This window comes from Aethina tumida, chromosome 1 (assembly GCF_024364675.1).
Source record: "Aethina tumida isolate Nest 87 chromosome 1, icAetTumi1.1, whole genome shotgun sequence".
Taxonomy (NCBI): Eukaryota; Metazoa; Arthropoda; class Insecta; order Coleoptera; family Nitidulidae; genus Aethina; species Aethina tumida.
In genome coordinates, this window is record NC_065435.1 from 44,244,589 (window position 1) to 44,267,253 (window position 22,665).

Consider the following 22,665-nt stretch of genomic DNA (forward strand, 5'->3'; position numbering starts at 1 on the left):
ATTGAAATTTTTAATATTAAAAAAAATTCAATATTATTAATTGAGTGTTATTTGTTGTTTTTAGTTAAAATTTTTACAGTTGATTTTTGTTTAATAAATTCAAATTATTGTAGATTTCAAATTATTTAAATGATTTTTATCCCTAAAAATGAAACGTTGTTAAAATTTCAATGTTTCTTACAAAATTTTCACATATTCACAGTTGATTTTTACTTTTAAATCTGTCAAAATATTAAAATTTTCAATTTTTTTAGTCGATTTTTACTTTAGAAATTTATTTTAAATTATGAAATTTTTAATATTTTTTAAATAATTTCCATTTTTTGGCTGATTATTTTCTAAAAATGCCAATTTATTGATTTTTTTTTACAAAATTAAAATTTTTGTAGGTTTTTGTTTATCAAGATATCTAAAATTTTAAATTATTTACAAAATTTTTATTATTTTTAATTGATTTCTAATCTTTTTTCATACAAAATTCTAATTTTTACAGTTGGTTCTTATTTTTAATAACTTCATTTTTAATTTTTTTAGAATAATTTCATCATTTTTAGATGATTTTTAATATTAGAAATGTCATTTTATTGAAATTTTTATTTTTCTTACAAAATTTAAATTTTTATAGTTGACTTTTGCTTTCAATAGTTAATTTTTTTATAGAATTTAACTTTTATATATTTTTTTACATTTAAAAATCTAATTTTCATTTTTCTTACATGATTCTACATTTTTCTAGTTCATATTAACTTACTACAATAATAAAATTTTCATATTTTTTTCCAAATTTTTCTTATTTAATTAATTTTTACATTTAAAATTTCACTTATTGAAACTATTATTTTATTTTCATTTTTTTCTTACAAAATTTAAATTTTTCTAATTATATATGTAAAACTGAGATATTAGGAAAGGTGTGAAAAGGACTGAAAATTCTATGAAATTTGATGTTTTCAGCAGTTGGACTTACCGTTAATTTTGGAAACCGGATTAAGTAAAATTAAAATCACAAATTTGACATTATTTAAATGAATGGTTCAAATAAAAAAAAATGAATAAAATAAATAAGATTTTGATGTTCTTCACACTCAAATTACTCTATAAAATGTAAGATATTTCAAACAAAATTTGTGAACCAAAGTAATAGATCAAATCGGTCCAAAAACACATCACCATAATTACTGTGATCATCTCCACCGACGTTACCCTCGTTTTTATTTATCTTTCCGTAACCCCCAACCAAACGATTTATCTCCTCGCAGCCTGATCCCGAAAACAAACCACCCACAGCACTAAAGAGATACCAACTGCCATTTAATATCAATTTCTGCACTGTTTATAATCGATCCGGTCGCTGCCCCTAAGCCCGATCCTAATCGCATAAATATATTATCTTATTTCGTGACATATGTAACGACATTAGGGGCTGTTAATTAAATTATAAGCTCGTGTAATAATTACAATCCTCGAAGTCACAGATAACGGCATCGAATAATTAAATCTCCAATGTATTAACACATGAGTAACATGTGAATAATCGAATAATCCAACCTGAACTGATGTTTCAGGAAGGCTGCGTATGTGTGTATCCATCGACGATAATTAACTGCGACTTCAAACGGCCAAACGGACTTTTCCGTTAAAACATCTTCATGTTTTATGATAATTATGTTTGTTCGCAAGTTAATATTTTATATCGTTTCGCTACGCAGTAATGATATTCGGGCGGGCCCTGAAAAAAATCCGACGTTAAAATTGGTGCCTCGGTAATTCAATTACCGAGTAGTCTTGCTCTCGCGGAATCATGGCAATTAATTTCCGAACTGGCAAACTGGCGCTGGCCGAGCTGCCGCTGCACCGGATCCTCTTTCAATTTTATTTCCCATTTCTGCGATTTACTTCATTACTTTTTAATTTTTACCAATTAAGAGTTTTCTCTGTTGGCTTTAACTTTATGTAATGAAGCACTCCTCTCTACGGTTGTTTTTTTTTTTCTCCTCCGGCGTGCAGATGGAGAGGGTAAAACGGCCGGCGGAATTTGGACGCGGGCGGGGTTTGTTTGATGTTCGGCGCTTTTGGGATGATGTTTCAATTTTTTACTTATTTTATGTTGCTTCTGTATAATTCATGTTCAATTATATTTAAATATGTGCTATTATAATGCACTCAGTGGCAAAATTCAAAACTTCTATAGTTGATATTTACTCTGAAAAAGGTCATTTCATTTTTCTTACAAACTCAAATTTTTACAGTCGATTTTCACTTTAAAAAAATAAAATTTTTGAATTTTTTTATAAATTCTCAATGATTTATACCATATAATATTATTTTATTGGAATTTTTTAGTTACCCTTACAATGGCATTTTTATAAAAAGAAATTTTTTATATCTCTTACAAAATTTTAAATTTTTATAGTTGATTTTGGGTTTTTAAAATGACAAATAAATGGTATTTTGTTAAAAATTTTACTTTTGTTACGAAATTTTAAATTTTTATTTGATATTTGCTTTAAAAAATGCCAAATTTTGATTTTCTTTAGTAAATTATTAACTTAAAAATGGTATTTCATTTGTTTATTTTTATTTTTCTTACAAAATTTAAAATTTTTATACTTGATTTTTGCTTTAAAAAATGCCAAATAATTGAAGTTTTCTTCTTCTTTAGTAGATTTTTATCTTTAATTTTTAATTTCATTAAAAAAAATTACAAAATTTAAAACTAGTATTTTTTCTCTTAAAAATGTCGTTTTTTGAAACATTTCTTACAAAATTTTAAATTTTTGTAGTTGGTTTTTACCTTTAAACATGTCAAATTTTTGAAAATTATTTTTTTTAGTTAATTATTATTAAGTTGTTTTTTATTGAAATTTTTATTTTTATTACAAAATTTTAAATTTTTGTAATCAATAAATTGATAAAAAATGAAAAATTTTTGAAGAATTGAATTTTTAGTAGATTATTATCCTTTAAAATAGTGTTTTATTGAAATTTTTATTTTTATAACATTTATCTTTCATAATTTAAAACTTTTTTTATTTTTAAAAATGACTATTTCTTGAAACTAATTTTTTTATAAATTTTCAAATTATTTTAAATGCCATTTTATTGAAATTGGAAAATTTTTTTTTACAAAATTCAAATTATTGAAAATTTACAAAATGTCAATATTTTTTATATGACTTCCATTAAAAAGTTTCCAAATAAACTGAAATTTTTGTTTTTTTTTTTGTCAAAAATATCATTTTTAGATTTAAAATTTTCTTAATTTATATATTTACTGTCAATATATGACCAAAATTTTAAGTTTTCTTAAAAAATTTGAAAATTTGAGTGTTGTTATAGTTCTTAAAAGACAATTTTTATACAAAATTTCAAACAAACAAATTTTGATGGTTAATTTTTTTTCCAAAATTTCAAATATTAATATTTAATTTTTTATGGTTTTGAAAAATAAGGAAAAAAATGAAAAACTAGTACATCCGTTTTTTTATTTATTTCAAATTCCTTAAACAGAAACATTTCATATCAAATTATTACACAAAAACAATTTGATCTTAAAAAACTAAATTAACTTATTAATTACTCCAATAAAACCATTAATTGTTTTTTGTCTGACCTGCACAAACGGTAAAACGATTGCACTCACATAATAAAACTGAAGACCGGGGCCGATTGTCGAGCCGGGAGTCGACCGTAATTAGAGGACCATTTGGATGCACTCCGGAGCAGATTAGAAGCCGGCGAAACCCCGGTGCTAATTCGCCCAGATAAAGTCATCATAATCGGACGTGACTCGAATCGGAAGGAGGGCTTTATTAAATAAATGTCGTGTGCGCCCCGCAACACGCCCCCACCCGCGCCCGGATTTCGACTCGGCGGGCCCCCCTTCAGATTTACCACCGCCGACCCGACATATGGGTTACTTTAAATCGCATACATCAAATTTTAAACAGTCCCGTCTAAGTCTGTCTATTTCGCTGCCTGCATATCATTATTGTTATTTACCCGGGCATTGTCAATGTTGCGAATCGGGCCTCCCTATTTTAAATATGCTCAGTCCATTATCGGTGTAGGGTCGCAACCTGTCCATGAAGTTTTTCGCCAATAAAACTATTATTATCGCATGCTGGATGAAACGGGGGGTGCGCAATTTAAATAGAGTGGAATTTGTTAGATTTTTTTATTGTAACGGTTGCAAATCTTACGGAATATTCTCACAAGATACTTTTAAAGTCAGGACGAGCTGTAATAAATAATCCATAAAACTTACAACCATTGTTATAGATTCATTGCCAAAGAATGCTGAAAGTAAACTGATTTTTTATTTTTAATATCAATTTTATTACAAAAAAATATGATAAAAATCAAAAAATTGTAATATACCAATTTTAATTAAAAAAAATATTTCAAATTGTTGCTTTTATAGTTAATTTTTGCTTTTAAACAGGTCAAGTTTTAAAATTTCCAATAATTGGTAAATTTTTAGATATTTTATTCTAATATTCTTTAATGGATCCATTAATTTTGACGAAATATTTGCTAAAACATAGATTAATGATTATTTAATACAGTTCCAGTAATTATAAATATTACACAATAAATCATATAATTTTACTGAAACTTTTTAATCTAAAAATATAGGTAAAATATTACTTTACTTGATGATTTATTGATTTTTAATTTATGCACGTTTAATCAATAATAACAATAGAGGCCTATGAGAAAATTATAAAACAAAATGGATAATATACAAAGTGTTAATGTTAAATTAAATAACACACATTTAATCATTAAATCAAATTGAAAGTTGCTGTTTATGCCCAATTCAATCCAGAAAAATATATGTAACTTTATGTAAATTTTTATAATTAATTTTTTGTTTTAAGAACATCGAATTATTGAAAATTGTACTTTTTTTACAAAATTTCAGAATTTTATTGTAGATTTTTACATGTAAAAATATCAAATTATATAAAATTTCATTTTTATTAAAAAATTTGAAACATTTACATTTTTTCTTTTGCTGTTAAAAATATAAAATTATTGAATTTATTATTTTTCTTACAAAATTCCAAACTTTCACAGATTTTCCTTTGCTTTTAAAAATATAAAATTATTGAAATTTTCATTTTTCTTAGAAAATTTATATATATACTGTTATGGTTTTTATGCAATGTTTTATATTTATTAATTGATATTTGCCTTTATAAGGTCCAAATTATTGAAGAATTCAAAATTTCAAACTGATAATTTTTTTTTCGATTTTAAAAATGTAAATTTATTGAAATTAGCGTTTTTCTCATAAAATTACAATCTTTTATAATTGATTTTTATTCTTAAAAATTATAAAACAAAAAGGATAATATACAAAGTGTTAATGTTAAATTAAATAATACAGATTTAATCATCAAAAATCTCTTTCAATTTTTACAGAATGTAATAGTTATAATATTACATAAAACAAGTAAGTAAATTAGTAAGTAAATATTATTTTAACAGTTCACTAAATAAAAAAGTTATCGCCAAAATATTTAACATTTTAAAAAGTTACTGTACTGATAACCACTAATTTATATTTCAAGCAATAATTAAGGATTTAATAGATTTAATCACTGCTCACTGCTGAAATGGTCCAAGACAGTTAAATCCCATTAAAATAAAAATGAATAAAATATAAATATATTTGTAACACACAACAGTTCCCAAAATTTAAGATAAATATACGTCGTTCACTCAAGAAAGAGGTCCTTCTCTTCATTATATAGGCTTTAAATCTTGTAAAGTTATAAATAAATTGTGTAAATTGCATATAATTTTTGAAATTAATCGTGCGAGTATGCAATAACCCCTTTATATACTGTAAACTAGTTTTTATTATATGAATATAAATGTACCGAATCAACCCCATTTAAATATGTCGCTATTATTAAAATGTGTTCTTTATGGGGTCGCAACCTGTGCATGAATTTTTTATAATAAATCTATTATAATCAAATGTACAACGCATTCGAACATATATAGGGGAAGTGTATAAGTTTATTGAATTCACTGCAATCCATATAATGGACATTCACTCCTTAAAAATGTGAGTAAATTAGCATGTGTTCATCATCAGTTCGAACCGGCTATGAACTTTTATTTCAAGAAAACTTCTACACGAACATAAATTGAGTTTTCATAAAGTAAAAAACAAAACTGTATAAGTATAAAGTTACCGGCTGATACACTTACCTTAATGCATATCATTGGCGTTAGTTTTTCCATGATTATCGTAAAACTTTTAATAAAAAACTTTTTTATTAATACCCAATGTTAACAACGCGCCTTTTGATTAAAACTTTTTCGCGCAAATTAATTAATTGTGAAGTATTTAACTAAGTTTATTCGAAGCGAACCCGGAGATATAAGCAAACAACGTTTTTAATCAGCGAATTATTACGCCCGGTGAATTGAACAAATACATCGCCGCCCTTATACATTTCAATTACACACTTTATTTAATGATGACAGTTTGGGGGGTTGTGGAAAAGGGTTGGGAGGAATTATTATTACATTCATATTTGCTGTTTGCACAGCCAATCTAATGCCCGTAATTAAGGGTTTGAGAAACTGCAACTTCGATACTGTTCTGTGTGGAAAATTTACGTGTTTCATCTACAATTTTGATGTTGCGAAATCATACAAAATATTTGTTCTGTGCTTTATAATTAATTATTTAACGTAATAGAAAAGTAATTGATTTGAAGACCATATCTTAGGTTTTTTACAAAATTGTGCACTTGTAGTCAAGTTATTTTCAAATTTTTATAATTTATCAAATTTTCGTAATTAATTTTTTGCCTCAAAAACATCGAATTATTGAAATTTGCACTTAAAAAGTTACAGATTTTTATTTCAGATTTTTACACTTAAAACTGTCAAATTACAGAAAATTTCATTTCAATTACAAAATTTTAAACGTTGACCGTATTTCTCTTGAAAATATAAAATAGTTCTTCTTAACAAAGTTAAGTTAATTATTGCTAATTTATTTCAGTGACTTCAAATCCTGATAATTTTTTTTATCTTAAAAATGTCAAATTAGTGAAATTTTCGAATTTATCGTAAACTTATAAACTTTTATAGATGATTTTTGTTTCTAAACATGTTTAATTTAGTTTTAAAATATTCAAATTATTAAAAATATTATTATTACATTACAGACGATTTTTCTATTGTTATTTTCTATTTTTATTCAATGTTTAACATTTATTAGTTGATATTTGTCTTTATAAAATTCAAATTATTGAAAATTTTATTTTTATTACAAAATTTCAAAATCTGATAAATTTTTTTATCTTAAAAATGTCAAATTTTTGAAATTTGAGATTATTTTTACAAAATTACAAACTTTTATTGTTGATTTTTGTTCCTACATATGTATAATTTATTTATTTTTTTTTTTTTCAAATTCCAAACTGATGAATTTTTTTGTCTCAAAAATATAAAATGTTTGAAATTTTTGTTCCTACAAAATTACAAACTCTACAAACTATTTGATTTTTATTCTAAAAAAACTTCAAATCAATGAAATTTGAAGTATTCTTACAATATTACGAACTTTGATTTTTGTTTATAATATTCAGATTATTGAATATTTTATTTTGATTCAATAATTTCAAACTCTGATCATTTTTGTTTATTTTTTTATCTTAAAATTTCAGTTTTTCTTACAAAATACATACTTTTATAGTTGATTTCTCAAATAATCTCAAATTATTGTTATTTTCAATTTATTCTGAATATATACTTTTTTTTCTTAAATTGCCAAATTATTGAAATGTATATTTAATAGTTGATTTTTGTTCTTAACAAAGTTAAATTTATTGTTATTTTCAGTCTTTTTACAATACATTTTACAATTTAAATTTTTGGTTGATATTTGTTGCCAAAAATTTTAAATTGTTGAAAGTTTCCTTTTCATATAAAATTTAACTCTTAAAAAGGTTGAAATTAATATTCTTACAAAATTTTAAACTTTTAGAGTTGATTTTTGTTTTCTTCACTTGCTAAAAAAAAGTAAATTACTGAAGTTTTCACTTTTCTTACAAAATTTCAACTTTTACAGTTGATTTACACTTTTTATAGTTTATTTTATGTTGACAGCTTCAGGTTGTAGAAAAATTATGAAAAATAGCTGAAACTTGAGTTGTATGAACGATACAAATAAAATAATAATAATTAAATTCGTGTCCAGTACTTATCCTAGAAAAATGTAAGAAAATGTTTCAATACTTCCGCTGTAAGCTACTTTACAGAACTACGTTAGGTTTTTGTTTCGAGGAAGTTGTGTAAGATTGGAATGGCACAGTTCTGTTTGTGTTTATTCCGCGTATGTGACTGTACAGATTATTGTGCCGTAATCGCCCTAACGTCGACCTCGCGTCTCCCCCATGACATTCGCACTTCCCTTTTTATTATTTTTTAATCAACGTAAGTCGTCCAAGTGTTCGCCACGCACCCCGCGTCCAGGATTAATTTATTCCGTTTGTTTTACTTACAATCGTTCGATGAAATTGGATGTCCGTCAATTTGTCTCCCGTCCTTTTGACGTTGCGCACGGCAATAACACACAGCCGTTTGTTTGTTCTTGTTTTATTAAATCCTCGGCACGTAAAAGAGTCGTGAAGTGAACAATGCAAACGTAATAGGAAATGTCGGTCAGACGTGTAACCGATTGTAATTTTAAGCGTCCGTGATGTATATTGATCAGCCATCGGAAACCGGTGGCGATATTGTTTTATAAATACCGACCAGATTAAATCGGAACAGACTCGGTACGAAGCTGTGCCAGTGGCATCGCCGACGACAAACAAAAACCCTCCGGTAGTTTCCGAGACTCGTCGTTGTTTTCTTTGGATTTAAACGAAGTGGCAGGCAATTCGAAACAAGATACATCAACAGTATAATCTGAGGCACACAAGAAAGCTAATAACTTGAGTAAACTTAATTACAAGTTGTTGATGAAGCGGCGTGCCTGCAAAAAGCTTTTTCCCGCAGATTCCCGCCCCCGGGCTCCCACACCTCCACCGATGGATTTGTGCAAATAAGTTTTACGTGAAAAATTGATAATTGAAAATTCGAAATTGCTCATCTGGTAATGTTATTCGCGTGGCGTCTCCAATTTAAACTTCCGTTGGAAAAAATTTGAAAAAGTCGCCGTGTATATTTCCTGGCACGTCTACGACTGGGGAAAAGAATCGGGGGGATTTATTATTGCATTCGTATTTGCTGTTTGCACGGACAATTTAATGCCCACAATTATAGGTTTGAGAATTTGCATCCCTGATACTGTTCTGCTTGGAAAATGTAATTTATACTTTTAAAATTGTCTATTTTTTGTTGTTTTTAATACTTTTAATAATATTCCATTCTTTTAGATGAAATTTCCTTTAAACAGTTACAGTTGATTTCTGCTTTTAAAATTTAAAAACTATTGAAAGTTTCATTCTTCTTACAAAACTTTAAGATAAGAAATTTTTGTTCTGGGGTTTATAATTAGTTATTTATCTATGATAGTAGAAAAGTGAAGTAGTTTGAAGAACTCTTACAATTCATTTTTACTTTTACTTATATCAAACTATTGTTATATTTAAAAATTTTTTGGTTGATAGTTACTTGCTTTTAATAATTTAAAATTATTGAAACTTTCACCTTTCTTACAAAACTTTGAGCTTTTGGGATAATAAATGTTGCTTTTATGGTTCATAATTAATTATTTATCATAGTACAAAAGTGATTGATTTGAAGTACTTTTGAAAGATTTTTTTAACAATTTCATTATTTTATAATATTTGATACACTTATAGTTACTAGTTTTTGCTTTTGGAAATATCAAAATAGTTGTTTTTAATATTTTTATAATATTTAATAATATTTGGGATATTTGATTTTAAAAATGTATTATATTAGTAAATATAATTCATTTTTCTTACTAAACTTTGAGGTTTTCTGATAATAAAAGTTTCTTCATAATAGTTCATAATTAATTATTTATTTATCATAGTAGAAAAGTTTTTATTTTTTATTAAATTTCAAACTTACAGTTGATTTTTCCTTTTAATAATGTTAAATTGCTGTTATTTTTAAAACTTTCACTTCACAAAATTTTGATCTTTCGTAATAATAAAAGTTTCTTCTGTGATTCATAATTAATCATTTATTTATCATAGTAGAAAAGTAATTGATTTGAAGAACTTTTGTAAGATTTTTAACATTTTTTTTTTTATTTTTTTATAAAATTTCATACACTTACATTTGATTTTTGCTTTTAAAAATGTAAAATTATTAAAATTCTCATTCTTCTTACAAAGCAAGCTTTTGGGATAAGAAATGTTTGTTCTGTGGTTTATAATTAATTATTTATCACTGTAGAAAAGTGATTAATTTTTTTTAACATTTTCATTTTTTTATAAAATTTCAGTTCATTTTTGCTTTTAATAATGTTAAATTATTTTCGAAATTGGTACAATATTTCTTATTTTTTAGTTATTTGTTTTATAAAATGTAAAATTATTTAAACTTTTACTCTTTTTACAAGACTTTAAGCTTTTTGGATAAGAAATAATTGTTCTGTGATTTAAGCAATTAATTAATTTAATTGTCTTAGTAGAAAACATATTGATTTGAAGTTACTTTCAAATTTTCATTTTTTATAAATTTCAAACTCTTACAGTTAATTGTTGCTTTTAATAACATTAGATTTATGTTAATTTTAATATTTTTGCAATATTTCAATATTTTTAGTTGATATTTGTTTTTAAAAATATAAAATTATTGATATTTTGATTCTTCTCTCAAATTTTAATATTTTTGGGATAAAATATTTGTTCAGAAGTTTATAATTATTTTTCTTAATAGTGTTTTATTTAACGTACTTCTGTAGACTTTTTTAAGTTTGTTTATAAAACCAAACACTCTTTTTTCTTACAAAATTTTGTTCACACAAAACTATTGAAATTTTACAAAATTTCAAGCTTTAAAAACAAGAAAATATGTTGTAAATTAATACTTTTATAAAATTTTATTTTTATTTTACAAATTTCAAAATTTTATAGTTCGTTTAAAATGTTTTTACAGCATTTTTTATAATTAATGATATATAATAACACTTAAATATTAAAAAAAATATTGAAATTTCGAAATTGCTCATCGGGCAAGTTATTCACGTGGAGTGTTCATTTTAAACTTTCGTTGGGACTTCAAAAATGTGACTGTGTACATTTCCTGGCACGTCTTCGTCGAGTGAATTTCCATCGGTTTCGACAATATGAAAACCCTTGCATTTATTTATCTACAATAGACGTAAGCGAAGAATAGATTGGGGAACGAATCGTTGGATTCTTTGTTGCAACGTTTCCGTTGCCACCCCGCGCGAAGGGCTCTTGAGACCAGCGCGGCTGTCACATCCACCTACGTCAATACGCTGCCACGGATAGACGGACGGGGATACATTCCTCCTTCATTGATGCACAATGACACACTCTCGAGAGGATGCTGGATACGCGCACCGTAGCTAGATGGATTGGGGGGTATTCGTTACAAATTGGATAATCAAAGGGCTCTCACGTTTGAATATACGTGTCAGCGCCAGCGGAATAAATAACAACGTTTCGGCGACCGTGTCTGAATCGAAAATCGACGAACGATTCACAAATTAAGATAATGCACGGCCGTGGTGGTCCGGCTCGTGTCGTCGTTTTACATATAATTAGTATAAATCCACCCCGAAATAAATAGTCCGGGGGTGTTTTTTTTTGTTTGTGCGTGAGCGTTGCGTCCCCCGTCGAAAGCGCGACGGTGGTCGAAAAGCTCCGCTAAGCCCATTTTAAAATTCCGCCCCCGAAACGTTATCGGATGTGATGGGGATGGTAGGGGGTGGTTGGCTGTGCGAAGCCGCCGCCACACTATCCCCTAATGCCAGTCATAATGCGGCGGGGACGGGGATTCACCGGGAATATACGCACAATGGGGTTCAATCACATTTATTCCAGGGTGTTACCTTATTATCTCGTATATTTTTCTGATTATGCACTTAACTCAGGTTTATGATTATTAGATTGCAGATGGAGTTGTTTTAACAATAGAATTCATATATCTCGTATATTTTTTATCACTTAAATCAAGTTAAAATGAGTTTCATGTGTCTTCAATCTTTAAAATTCCTATTCTTTTTTTTTATAAGTTCAATAAAAAATTATTATTGTGAAGTAAATATTTAATTACTTAACTTCTTGACTCATACTTTGAATTCAAGCTTTTAATTTCTAATTTTTTTAAATGTAATTATTCTCCGTAATTAGATATTTAAAACAAAAGTTATTTAAATATAATATTCAATTTCAAAATACAATTTTTTACATATTTTGACAAAATAAAGATAGATTAACACATGTTTGAATTACAAAATTATCTCGTATATATTTATCAATTAAATCAAGTTAAAATGATTTTTTGTTGTAGTAAATAAAGTTTTCTATATTTCACTGACAGATTTTTATTCCATGTCTCTTCAATCCTTAATATTATTATTCTTTTTCTAATAAGTTCAATAAAAAATGATTATTATGAAGTAAATTTTTAATTATATTACTTCTTAACACTCATACTTTGAATTTAACCTTTTATTTTCAAAATTTTTTAATGTAATTATTCTCCGTAATTAAAAATATAGATCAAAAGTTATTTAAATGTTATATTCAATTTTAAAGTACAATTGTTTACATATTTTCATAAAAGAAGAGATAGATAAACACTATGTTTGAATTATTATATTATCTCGTACATTTTTATCAATTCAATCAATTTGAAATGATTTTTAGCTGTAGTAAATCAAGTTTTCTATACTTCAGTAACAGATTTTTATTCCATGTGTCTTCAATTCTTAATATTAGTATTCTGTTTCTAATAAGTTCAATAAAAAATTATTATTGTGAAGTAAATTTTGAATTACTTGACTTCTTGACTCATATTTTGAGTTTAAGCTTTTATTTTCTAAATTTTTTAAATGTAATAATTCTCCATAATTAAATATCTAAAACAAAAGTTATTTTAATGTAATATTCAATTTCAAAATATAATTTTTCACAAATTTTGACAAAATAAAAGATAGATTAAGACTATGATTGAATTACTATCTTATCTCGAATATTTTTATCACTTAAATCAAGTTAAAATGATTTTTTGTTGTAGAAAATAAAGATTTCTATACTTCACAAACAGATTTTTCTTCCATGTGTCTTAAATCTTTAATATTAGTATTCTTTTTTCTAATAAGTGCAATAAAAAAATTATTATTGTGAAGTAAATTTTTAATTACTTGACTTCTTGATTCATACTTTGAATTTAAGATTTTATTTTCTAAATTTTTGAAGTGTAATTATTCTCCATAATTAAATATCTAACAAAAGTTATTTAAGTGTTACATTTAATTTCAAAATACAATCTTTTACATATTTTGATAAATATGTAACATATATATTTGACATATTAAGACTATGATTGGATTACTATGTTATCTCGTATATTTTATATCACTTAAATCAAGTTAAAATGATTTTTTTTTGTTGTAGTAAATAAAGTTTTGTATACTTCACAAACCGATTTTTTTTTCATGTATCTTTAATGCGTAATATTAGTATTCTTTTTCTAATAAATGTAATAAAAAATTAATTAATTGTGAGGTAAATTTTTAATTACTTGACTTCTTGACTTACACATTGAATTAATTATTCTCCATAATTGTATATTTAAAACAAAAGTTATTTAATAAAAGATATATTAATACTTTGATAAAATTACTGTATTATCTCGCATATTTTGATCAATTAAATCAAGTTAAAATGATTTTAAATTGTAGTAAATAAAGTTTTGTTGTTGACAAATATAATTTTCTTTCATTTTCCTCATTAATTTTCTAATAACAGATTTTTCTTTAGTGTTTTTTCAATATTTAATATTTTTCTAATAAGTAAATTATAGAATTATTATATGAATAAATTTTTTATTTGACTATGTTATTTAAGTAATAATAATAATTAGTATTTTTATTACGACACCAACAACATTTTATAAATTCACCCCACTAAAACGAAATTCAAAATTGCCTTACGTAACACGATTTAATACGAAGACGTTTTATTCTTAGAATAAAAAGTTCTTATACTAAAACCTAAGGGTGGAATTAAGTTTTAAGCCGGCGTCATCCACTGTGCGCCCTCTCCCCCAGCCCTCCCAAGTGTTACACTTGCCGCGGCATTGTACTACCGTGCAATCATTCACTCGATACTGTGATTATTGTTATTGTCAATCACTTCGGGGTGCCCGGTCGGACCCCCCAACGTGCGCTGCATATGTCACTTTCCAGGCGACTTGTGCAAATGCGAATTCAATTGCAGGGCCCCGCTCGGATTAGGCTAATTGATCGAGTAATTTTTTAAAGCGCGACACAAGGCCCCGAAACGCCGATTGCGTTCGTCACGAAACCACTCCGTGGGCCATTGTCGCTGACCACTCGACTACCAAGAGAATTCTTCGGCGGCACGTGTTGATTTTAAAACTCTCGAGCCGTAAATTGGCTTAAAACTTGTGCGTCAAAAGCGACGAACATAATTCAACACAAACGGAACGAGACAGGTCAAGCGTGTCTTATTGTCGTCTCGTTGACACACATAGGACTAAATATCGTCTCATCGACGTTCTTGCTCCTCTCGAGCTTGTTTGCCGTGCCCTCAGGACCCGAACGAGGCAATTCGAAACGAAAACACACTTTATTTGCATGTTTATTGCTACTCTTCACCCGTCCCCGGTGTTTGTCGACTTTCGCGATTATTAAGGAAGCGACGCACTCGAATTTTTTTTTTTCGACGAATGCGAAATTGTGCCGATTGAAAGTCAAGCACTCTCCGTGTTTGTTTTCGGGTTGAACGCCCCCGAATTTCTCGCCGTGCCGACGACCACCACCGCCGGTACCGGCGTTTAAAAACGACGAAACAAACATTCGAACGTTCCACCCGAGGCATCGAGACGACGTGCGAAAAGAGCATGTCAACCCCACGACCGTCCTGGTGTGATAATCACACTGAAAGTGCACATGACACACATAATAAGATTATCGTGGAGGCAGTCGGTCCAATAGCCTGGCATGTGTCCCGGCTCCCACACATACACAGCGAAAGTAGTGTGTGGCGGCAACGGGGCATAACTCACACCTTATCAGATTAGGCGACGGGAGATGCCTAGTTAACCGCACAGATGTGGCTCGCTAGTAGTTCGGTGCCAAAACGACGCTCGCACACATATAAATCACCGGTAATCGAGTTATGAGAGTTCGCCTCCTCGACCGACGCCGACGACGACGACACCGACCAAATTTTTACGATAATTGCCGTCCGCTCTCCGGATTTTATCAGGAAATATTTGTTTGTACGGCACGGACTAATCCGGTTTGCTGGATGTCACGTTAAATAAACTAGGATTTCTCACTTTAGTTATGTTGCTCCGGTTGGTTTTATTTTAAACCGTTATTAACGTAAATAAGCGAGGGTTGTTCATTACATTTAGAATGCACCAGTTCTATTATATTTTGATGAAGTTAAAATACGTTCTACTTCATTAGATATTTTTATTGAATGTATGAATGTTATTCTTTTACTGCAAATTAGTCAAAAATTGTTTATATTTTCTTATTTAAAATTAATGTTTCAAAATATTTTTAATAGTTTTGAACTAAAATATTAATTAATGTCACACAATACTAGTCCAGTCATTATAAGGAGTTCTCTTCGGAAATCGAGATAACCAGCTATAAATTCGTATAAACTTGACACTCCAAAACTTGTCTCAAAATTCACACATGATAGGATGGCCGCAACTTAAAAAGTCAAACTTTTGACCTGTGACTTTTTTAAGTTTTGAGATCTCAAAAAAAAGTTTATACAAGTTTATAGCCGGGGTATCTCATTTTCCAAGATATACACCTAATTTTGACTAAGATAACTGGACTACATATACACATCCAATTACAGTAGTAGTCATAATTATAGCAACTTATTAAAACATGTTAAAAATATGAGCTATACCACTTGAATTGTATTCCAGTACCTATAATGTTTACTGTTTTTTTTTTATTATTGTTGTCTCTACTAAGTAATTGATCAATCTAATTTTATTCTTCAAAAAATTGTGTATTTTTTTATTGTCAATAGACAAATTTATAGCAACTTTTTAGTTGATGGTCTTCCATTGTTGTTTGTGAATTTAAATCGATTATTTACTAGCTCTCTTTTGCTTATTATAAATATTTAATCATTGATCGAAGTGAAATTGTAAAAAAATTATATACGTTAGCAAGACCGAGAGGAACAAGAAGAGATGGCGACGTAATATTATTAAAAAATTTAGAGGAACTACTAGCCAGGTAGTAGAACCGAAAAAAGTTGGCCATATTCGAAAAACTTGAATCGAAAATCAAAATTGCATAATTCGTATGTCAAAAAACTTCAATTCAATCTTATCGTCTGACTGAAATTAAATTCAACCTAGAGGAAATGTGACTTACCGATTTCTAAAATTATAATTTCATCTATAGATGATTTTTGCCAAAACATAAAAAATTTCAATTTATTTACAAAAATTTCATTATTTTTAGTTGATTGCAGTTCAGTTCATTTTTGCTTTTAATAATGTATTTTTTACCTTTGAACACTTCATTTTTATTTTTGTTACATATAATACTAAATTTTTAAAGTTGAGCTTTATTTTTAAAATTGTGAAAACATTGAAATTTTTATTTTTTACAAAATTTTCATTATTTTTAGTTGATTTTTAATCTTAAAAATGTCATTTTCTTAAAATTTTATTTTTCATACAATATATAATTTTTTTAAGTCGGTTTTTGCCTTTAAAATTGTCAAGACATTGAAATTTTTATTTTTTTTTTACAATTTTTTTAATTTTTTACAGATGATTTTTGCATTATTTCCAAAAAAATTGAATTATTTCAATATTTTATAGAATTTGAAGTTAATTTTTGCCCTTAAAATTGTCAAGATATTGAAATTTTAATTTTTTTATGAAATTCTCATCATTTTTAGTTGATTTTTAATATTAGAAATGTCACATTATTGAAGTTTTTAATTTTAAAAATGTCATTTTATTAAAATTTTTATTTTTCTTATAATATTTAAATTTTTAAAGTCGATTTTTGTTAAAATTGTTTAGACATTGAAATTTTTATTTTTTTTTTTTAATTTTTACAGTTGATTTTTGCATTATTTATAAAAATATTGAATTATTTCAATATTTTATAGAATTAGAAGTTAATTGTTGCCTTTAAAATTGTCAAAATATTGTAATTTTAATTTTTTTATGAAATTCTCATCATTTTTAGTTGATTTTTAATATTAGAAATGTCACATTATTGAAATTGTTATTTTTATTTCAAAATTTAAATTTTTACAATTGATTCTTGCTTTCAATAATGTCAAATTCTTTCATTTTTTTATAGATTTTAAATCTTTTATGTTAATTTGGAAGAAAATCGATAAATGGACAATTCGAATGGTAAAATATAATCCAATCTTATCTTTAAGTGAAGTTAAAACCAACCAATGGTTCAGCTTATGTTACCCACAATAAAACATGATGGAACCATAGCACATGTTTTGTCTTGTCCATCCCAATCTCCAGATATCAACCCTGACACATGGAGGATCACGTTTATAACCAAATCCGACATAAAATATTACGAATTTAAATGACAGGAATTCAAGAAGCTTGAAGGAATATAGATTTATCATATATTGGGAAAATTTCTGAGTCTATTCTTGTTTATATTTAAAGTGAAAAAATAATGTAATATTTCCTAAAATTGTCCAATGTCACAGTTACAAAAATCACATTGTGGAAAACTAAATTTCAAAAACAATTTTTTTACTAATTTTAGAGCCATCCATCCCACATATTTTGAAAAAATCCGATGTAACTTCGTTAGTTTTTAATGAAATTATGAACGTTTTTAAAAATAATAATGGGAATAATCGATTTACCATATACTCTGAAAACACATATTTCTGTAAAACATCGAAAAAATGTCCATCTAATGAAATTACTTATGCAAAAATATACAAATTTCAGTCTCATCAAAATATAAAATCCATAATGAGTGTCATTCATAACTAAAGCTCACAAAACCTATAATAGAACTGAACAAGAATTGCAACAGTTAAAAAGCCCCTTCGAACAAAAATAAAAACCGTCCTCTCAATGACATCACCTCGGTCCCCGGGTGTCATTAACAATAATAGAGACGTATCCATTGCGAGGGCCCCAATTGACGGAGCCCCGGCGACAATACCGTACGCAAACACAGCAGGCAGCGGCGGTGCACTTTCGCGGGCCTAAGTAGCCGCCCGCGTGTGTATACACATGTCATCTCCCAGGCCGCGGCTAGAGAGCGAATGGAGGCCCCTGACAGCGGTAACAAGAGACTTTAGTGCTCCGGAGACCCTCTCTGCAAACATTGCGGGCCCTGGCGCGCTGGGGTTCCGCCGATATCCGATTTCCACCGCCGCCGTTGCCATTGCGAACTCCCAACGTTAACACAGATATCGTATAATTGCGATTGCTCACCGCAAGTGGACGCGAGTGATTTCGAAACGTTTGCTAATTGCATCAACGATACTCTCACTCTATCTAGAGATGGAAGTTATGAAAGGCCAATATAACATACTTTAGATTGAGAATCCCAAAGCAAACATTAAACTGGGACAAGTGCAGCTTATCGGCTGCCAATCGAGCCTTTTTAAAAGTGCAGTTACTTAATGAATGTTTTTTTTGTTGCAGCTTTTCAGTGTGTGTTGGCGTGGTGGATCAGCTGGCCAAATGTTGCCTCGCCGTTCGCGGTCCCGTCCATGATATTCCTCCGGCCTGTGCTTTCCTATCGGCAGCTTTAGAGTTCATCGCGGTGTTGGCCAGCCACTGTCCCGAAGACTCGGACCCAACACATCTGGTAAGACACATTTCCAACCCCCCAGCTGCACAATCTAAGCCGTACCTCCGTTGTCTAGATTACCACTTTGCATCACACCGAGTTGCTGGGCTGCGTGTCCATGCTTTACGGCTCGCTCCTGCTGCCAGGCTCCCCGCCCCGCGTAGAAGGACAACCGCCGCCAACCATTCCCGATCCGTGCCTTAATTTGACCATAGTCACCTTCAAACTGCTGAGACGCGTCGCCGAATTGGATCTCCACAAGTTCCAGGTAAGTGAACAGCGTCACGAACTCGCACCCCCAACGTGCACTTGCGTGCAAACTAAGCAGCAGTCTCATCCGCAAATACGGTGATTAAAATTTACAGTGAGATAGCTTGTTAGTGGTGTAAGTCATAATCTCCAGCCGGGGCCCTTTGGGACGTGACGCGTGTCTGTAGTAGCACACCCGGGGGAATAACTCCAGCTAAAATTATACTGGGGTTACAAGGTAAACACCGCCCACAAAGCTGCCTGTTGTATCAAATTATGGATTTTCAAAAGTAAACAACGAATTAAACACAAAAATATGGGAAAAGTTCTTCATCCCTTTAATTCGACTTTTAATTAGTAAACTTTATTACAAGAAATTTCCGAAAGCAATTATTGTCTTTCGTTGATTTTGTCATAAGTATGTTTATTAATTAGTTCGTGTCTCGCACCAAGTTCGAATCAAATATTAGCTTAGGTTTAAAATATTGATTGCCTACTCAGAAAAGTGATGTATTTGTTACGATAATCTCCAATTGACCCCCTACTTCAAAAGACAATGCCATCAGCTTCTGTTTACATTCGCCTTTTGACCAAACGTTTTCCCGAACAATCCATATAGAAAACAAGAGCATGCAGACACACAGCGGCAGTCAAAGTAGGCCGCAAACACAAACAAAACTCCGAAGCACAAAACGAAGTTATGTTTGAGGAGCGGGTCTCCCGATGGCCCCAAGAGGGCGGGGACGTTATCATAGACGAGGGAATCAAATTCACCGCTAAGCTAATTTTCAATTGCGAATTGATTCAATTAAGACTGGAACGAAGTATTGATTGTTCGTTCGAGAGCGGCGGGGTGGAATTTTGATGAACGTTAAAGGAATATTGTTTCTTTTTTGCGTTGCAGGAAATGCTAGGTGCTGAGGGCATATCTCTACAATTCCGTCACATCGCTAGCCATCTGATTTGGTGCTGCGCCTCGCCATCCTTGCCGAAGGGTAGCCGCAAAACTAACGGGAATAACGTGAATCAATATGAAAAACTACTTCATGAAGTAATCGCTGTTACTGGATATTTTGCGGTTGAAAATACTGATAACCAGGTACGTATTTATAATCACTATTATGTTTTAAACTAGGACAATAACTTTTTGACTCCGCTCTTTGATTATTACAATAAAAAGAAGTGCGAATGAGTAAACAAGCAAATAAAATTGTAATAAAATGTTATAGCACCATAATTTTGACGTCCATTGATAATAGTTCCAACTCATAATATACTTGTAATAAATAATCTTTTATAAACTTGCTGATGATGATATGAGCTATAATATGATATGTTTTATGTATTTTTTTTTTTCAACAGTATATTTTTGTACTGCTACTATAAAAATATTGAAGATTATGAAAAGTTCATGTTTTTATAAAGAAAATCTAAAACCATTTTTTTTTAATGAATTAGTATGTGATTTTGCTTTTACTTAAAAAGAGGTTTTTGAATGAAGCTAATACGATTTGTTTGCTAATCCAAATAAAACTTATATATTTTTTTTTTTCTTTGGGTGGCAGTTTCCAGTAGGGTTTCTTTTCCGAAGCATAAGTTCATTATCGGTTTATTTTGGAGAAACTAATATGAGGTGTTTCTCACTCTAAAGAGTTTATGTGTTTGAATTCTTTTTTATTTGGCAGTTCAATAAAATTCAAAATAGTTATGTCTATCAACTGTGTCTTTTTTGAAACAGCTAATAGCATTTCTATAATAATAATATTTCTCTAAATAGTTCAAGTAAATTTAAAATTATTATACCTGTCAACAGTGTCTTTCTGGAAGAATCCAACATGAGTTGTTTTCCAGTGGATTATAACTCTGATAGAGGATACGCCTGTGAAACTATTTCTCAAATTAATTTAAGTGAATTCAAAATAATGTGATTTTTCAGTATTGTTTTATTTTGAAGAAACTAATAAGAGATATTTCCTATTAGGTTCTCACTCTAATAGAGTTTATGTTTTTGAACTTATTTTCACCAGATGATTCAAGAAATTTCAAAATAAAGCAGTCTATCAACTGTGTCTTTTTTGAAAAAACTACTATCAGTTCTTAAATAGTAGGCTCTAACTCTTATTAGTTATATTGAGCTTAAGTTTTTGTAATTTTTTTCTAGAGATAGTTCATGTAAAGTTAAAATTTTGAATCCCTTCAACAGTGTCTTTCTGGAAGAAGCCAATATGAGTTGTTTCCCAGTAAATTATAACTCTGATAGAGGTTACTTCTGTCAAACTTTTTCTTAAGTTAATTCAGGTGATTTCAAAATAATGTAATCTTTCAGCATTGTTTTATTTTGGAGAATCTAATACGAAGTGTTTCCTATTAGGTTCTCACTCTAATAGAGTTTATGTTTTTGAACTTATTTTCACCAGGTTGTTCTAATAACTTTAAAATAAAGAAGTCTATCAACTGTATCTTTTTTGAAAAATCTAATATCAGTTCTTAACTAGTAAGTTCTAACTCTTATTAGTTTTATTGATCTTAAGTTTTTGTAATTTTTTTCTAGAGGTAGTTCATGTAAAGTTAAAATTTTGAATTCCTTCAACAGTGTCTTTCTGGAAGAAGCCAACATGAGTTGTTTCCCAGTGGATTATAACTCTGATAGAGGTTACTTCTGTCAAACTTTTTCTTAAGTTAATTTAGGTGAATTCAAAATAATGTAATCTTTCAGCATTGTTTTATTTTGGAGAAACTAATACGAGGTGCATAAACCTATTAGGTTCTTACTCTAATAGAGTTTATGTTTTTTTGGAACTTATTTTCACCAGGTGGTTCAAGAAACTTTAAAATAAAGAAGTCTATCAACTGTGTCTTTTTTGAAAAAACTAATATCACTTCTTAACTAGTAGGCTCTAACTCTTATTAGTTCTATTGAGCTTAAGTTTTTGTAACTTTTTTCTAGAGATAGTTCATGTAAAGTTAAAATTTTGAATCCCTTCAACAGTGTCTTTCTGGAAGAATCCAACATGAATTGTTTTCCAGTGGATTATAACTCTGATAGAGATTATTTCTGCCAAACTTTTTCTTAAGTTAATTCAGGTGAATTCAAAATAATGCAATCTTTCAGCATTTTTTTATTTTGGAGAATCTAATACGAAGTGTTTCCAATAGGAGGTTCTCACTCTAATAGAGTTTATGTTTTTGAACTTATTTTCACCAGGTTGTTCTAGAAACTTCAAAATAAAGAAGTCTATCAACTGTGTCTTTTTTAAAAAATCTAATATCAGTTCTTAACTAGTAAGTTCTAACTCTTATTAGTTTTATTGATCTTAAGTTTTTGTAATTTTTTTCTAGAGATAGTCCATTTAAAGTTAAAATTTTGAATCCCTTCAACAGTGTCTTTC

General features: G+C 28.8%; 1 protein-coding gene and 1 long non-coding RNA gene across 2 annotated transcripts in view; one reads left to right on the forward strand and one right to left on the reverse strand.

Moving 5' to 3' along the window:
- The window catches only part of LOC109605058 (S phase cyclin A-associated protein in the endoplasmic reticulum), a 53,005-nt gene that overhangs the window by 27,462 nt on the left and 2,878 nt on the right, over window positions 1-22,665 (forward strand). Inside the window, exons 9-11 of the mRNA XM_020021630.2 lie at window positions 18,880-19,045; window positions 19,104-19,295; window positions 20,181-20,375. Of these exons, the coding sequence (XP_019877189.2) occupies window positions 18,880-19,045; window positions 19,104-19,295; window positions 20,181-20,375 (553 nt within the window). The remainder of the gene's footprint in view (window positions 1-18,879; window positions 19,046-19,103; window positions 19,296-20,180; window positions 20,376-22,665) is intronic.
- Window positions 1-22,665, reverse strand: part of LOC126264299 (uncharacterized) — a 123,311-nt gene that overhangs the window by 6,167 nt on the left and 94,479 nt on the right. The gene's annotated exons all lie outside the window — the stretch shown is intronic.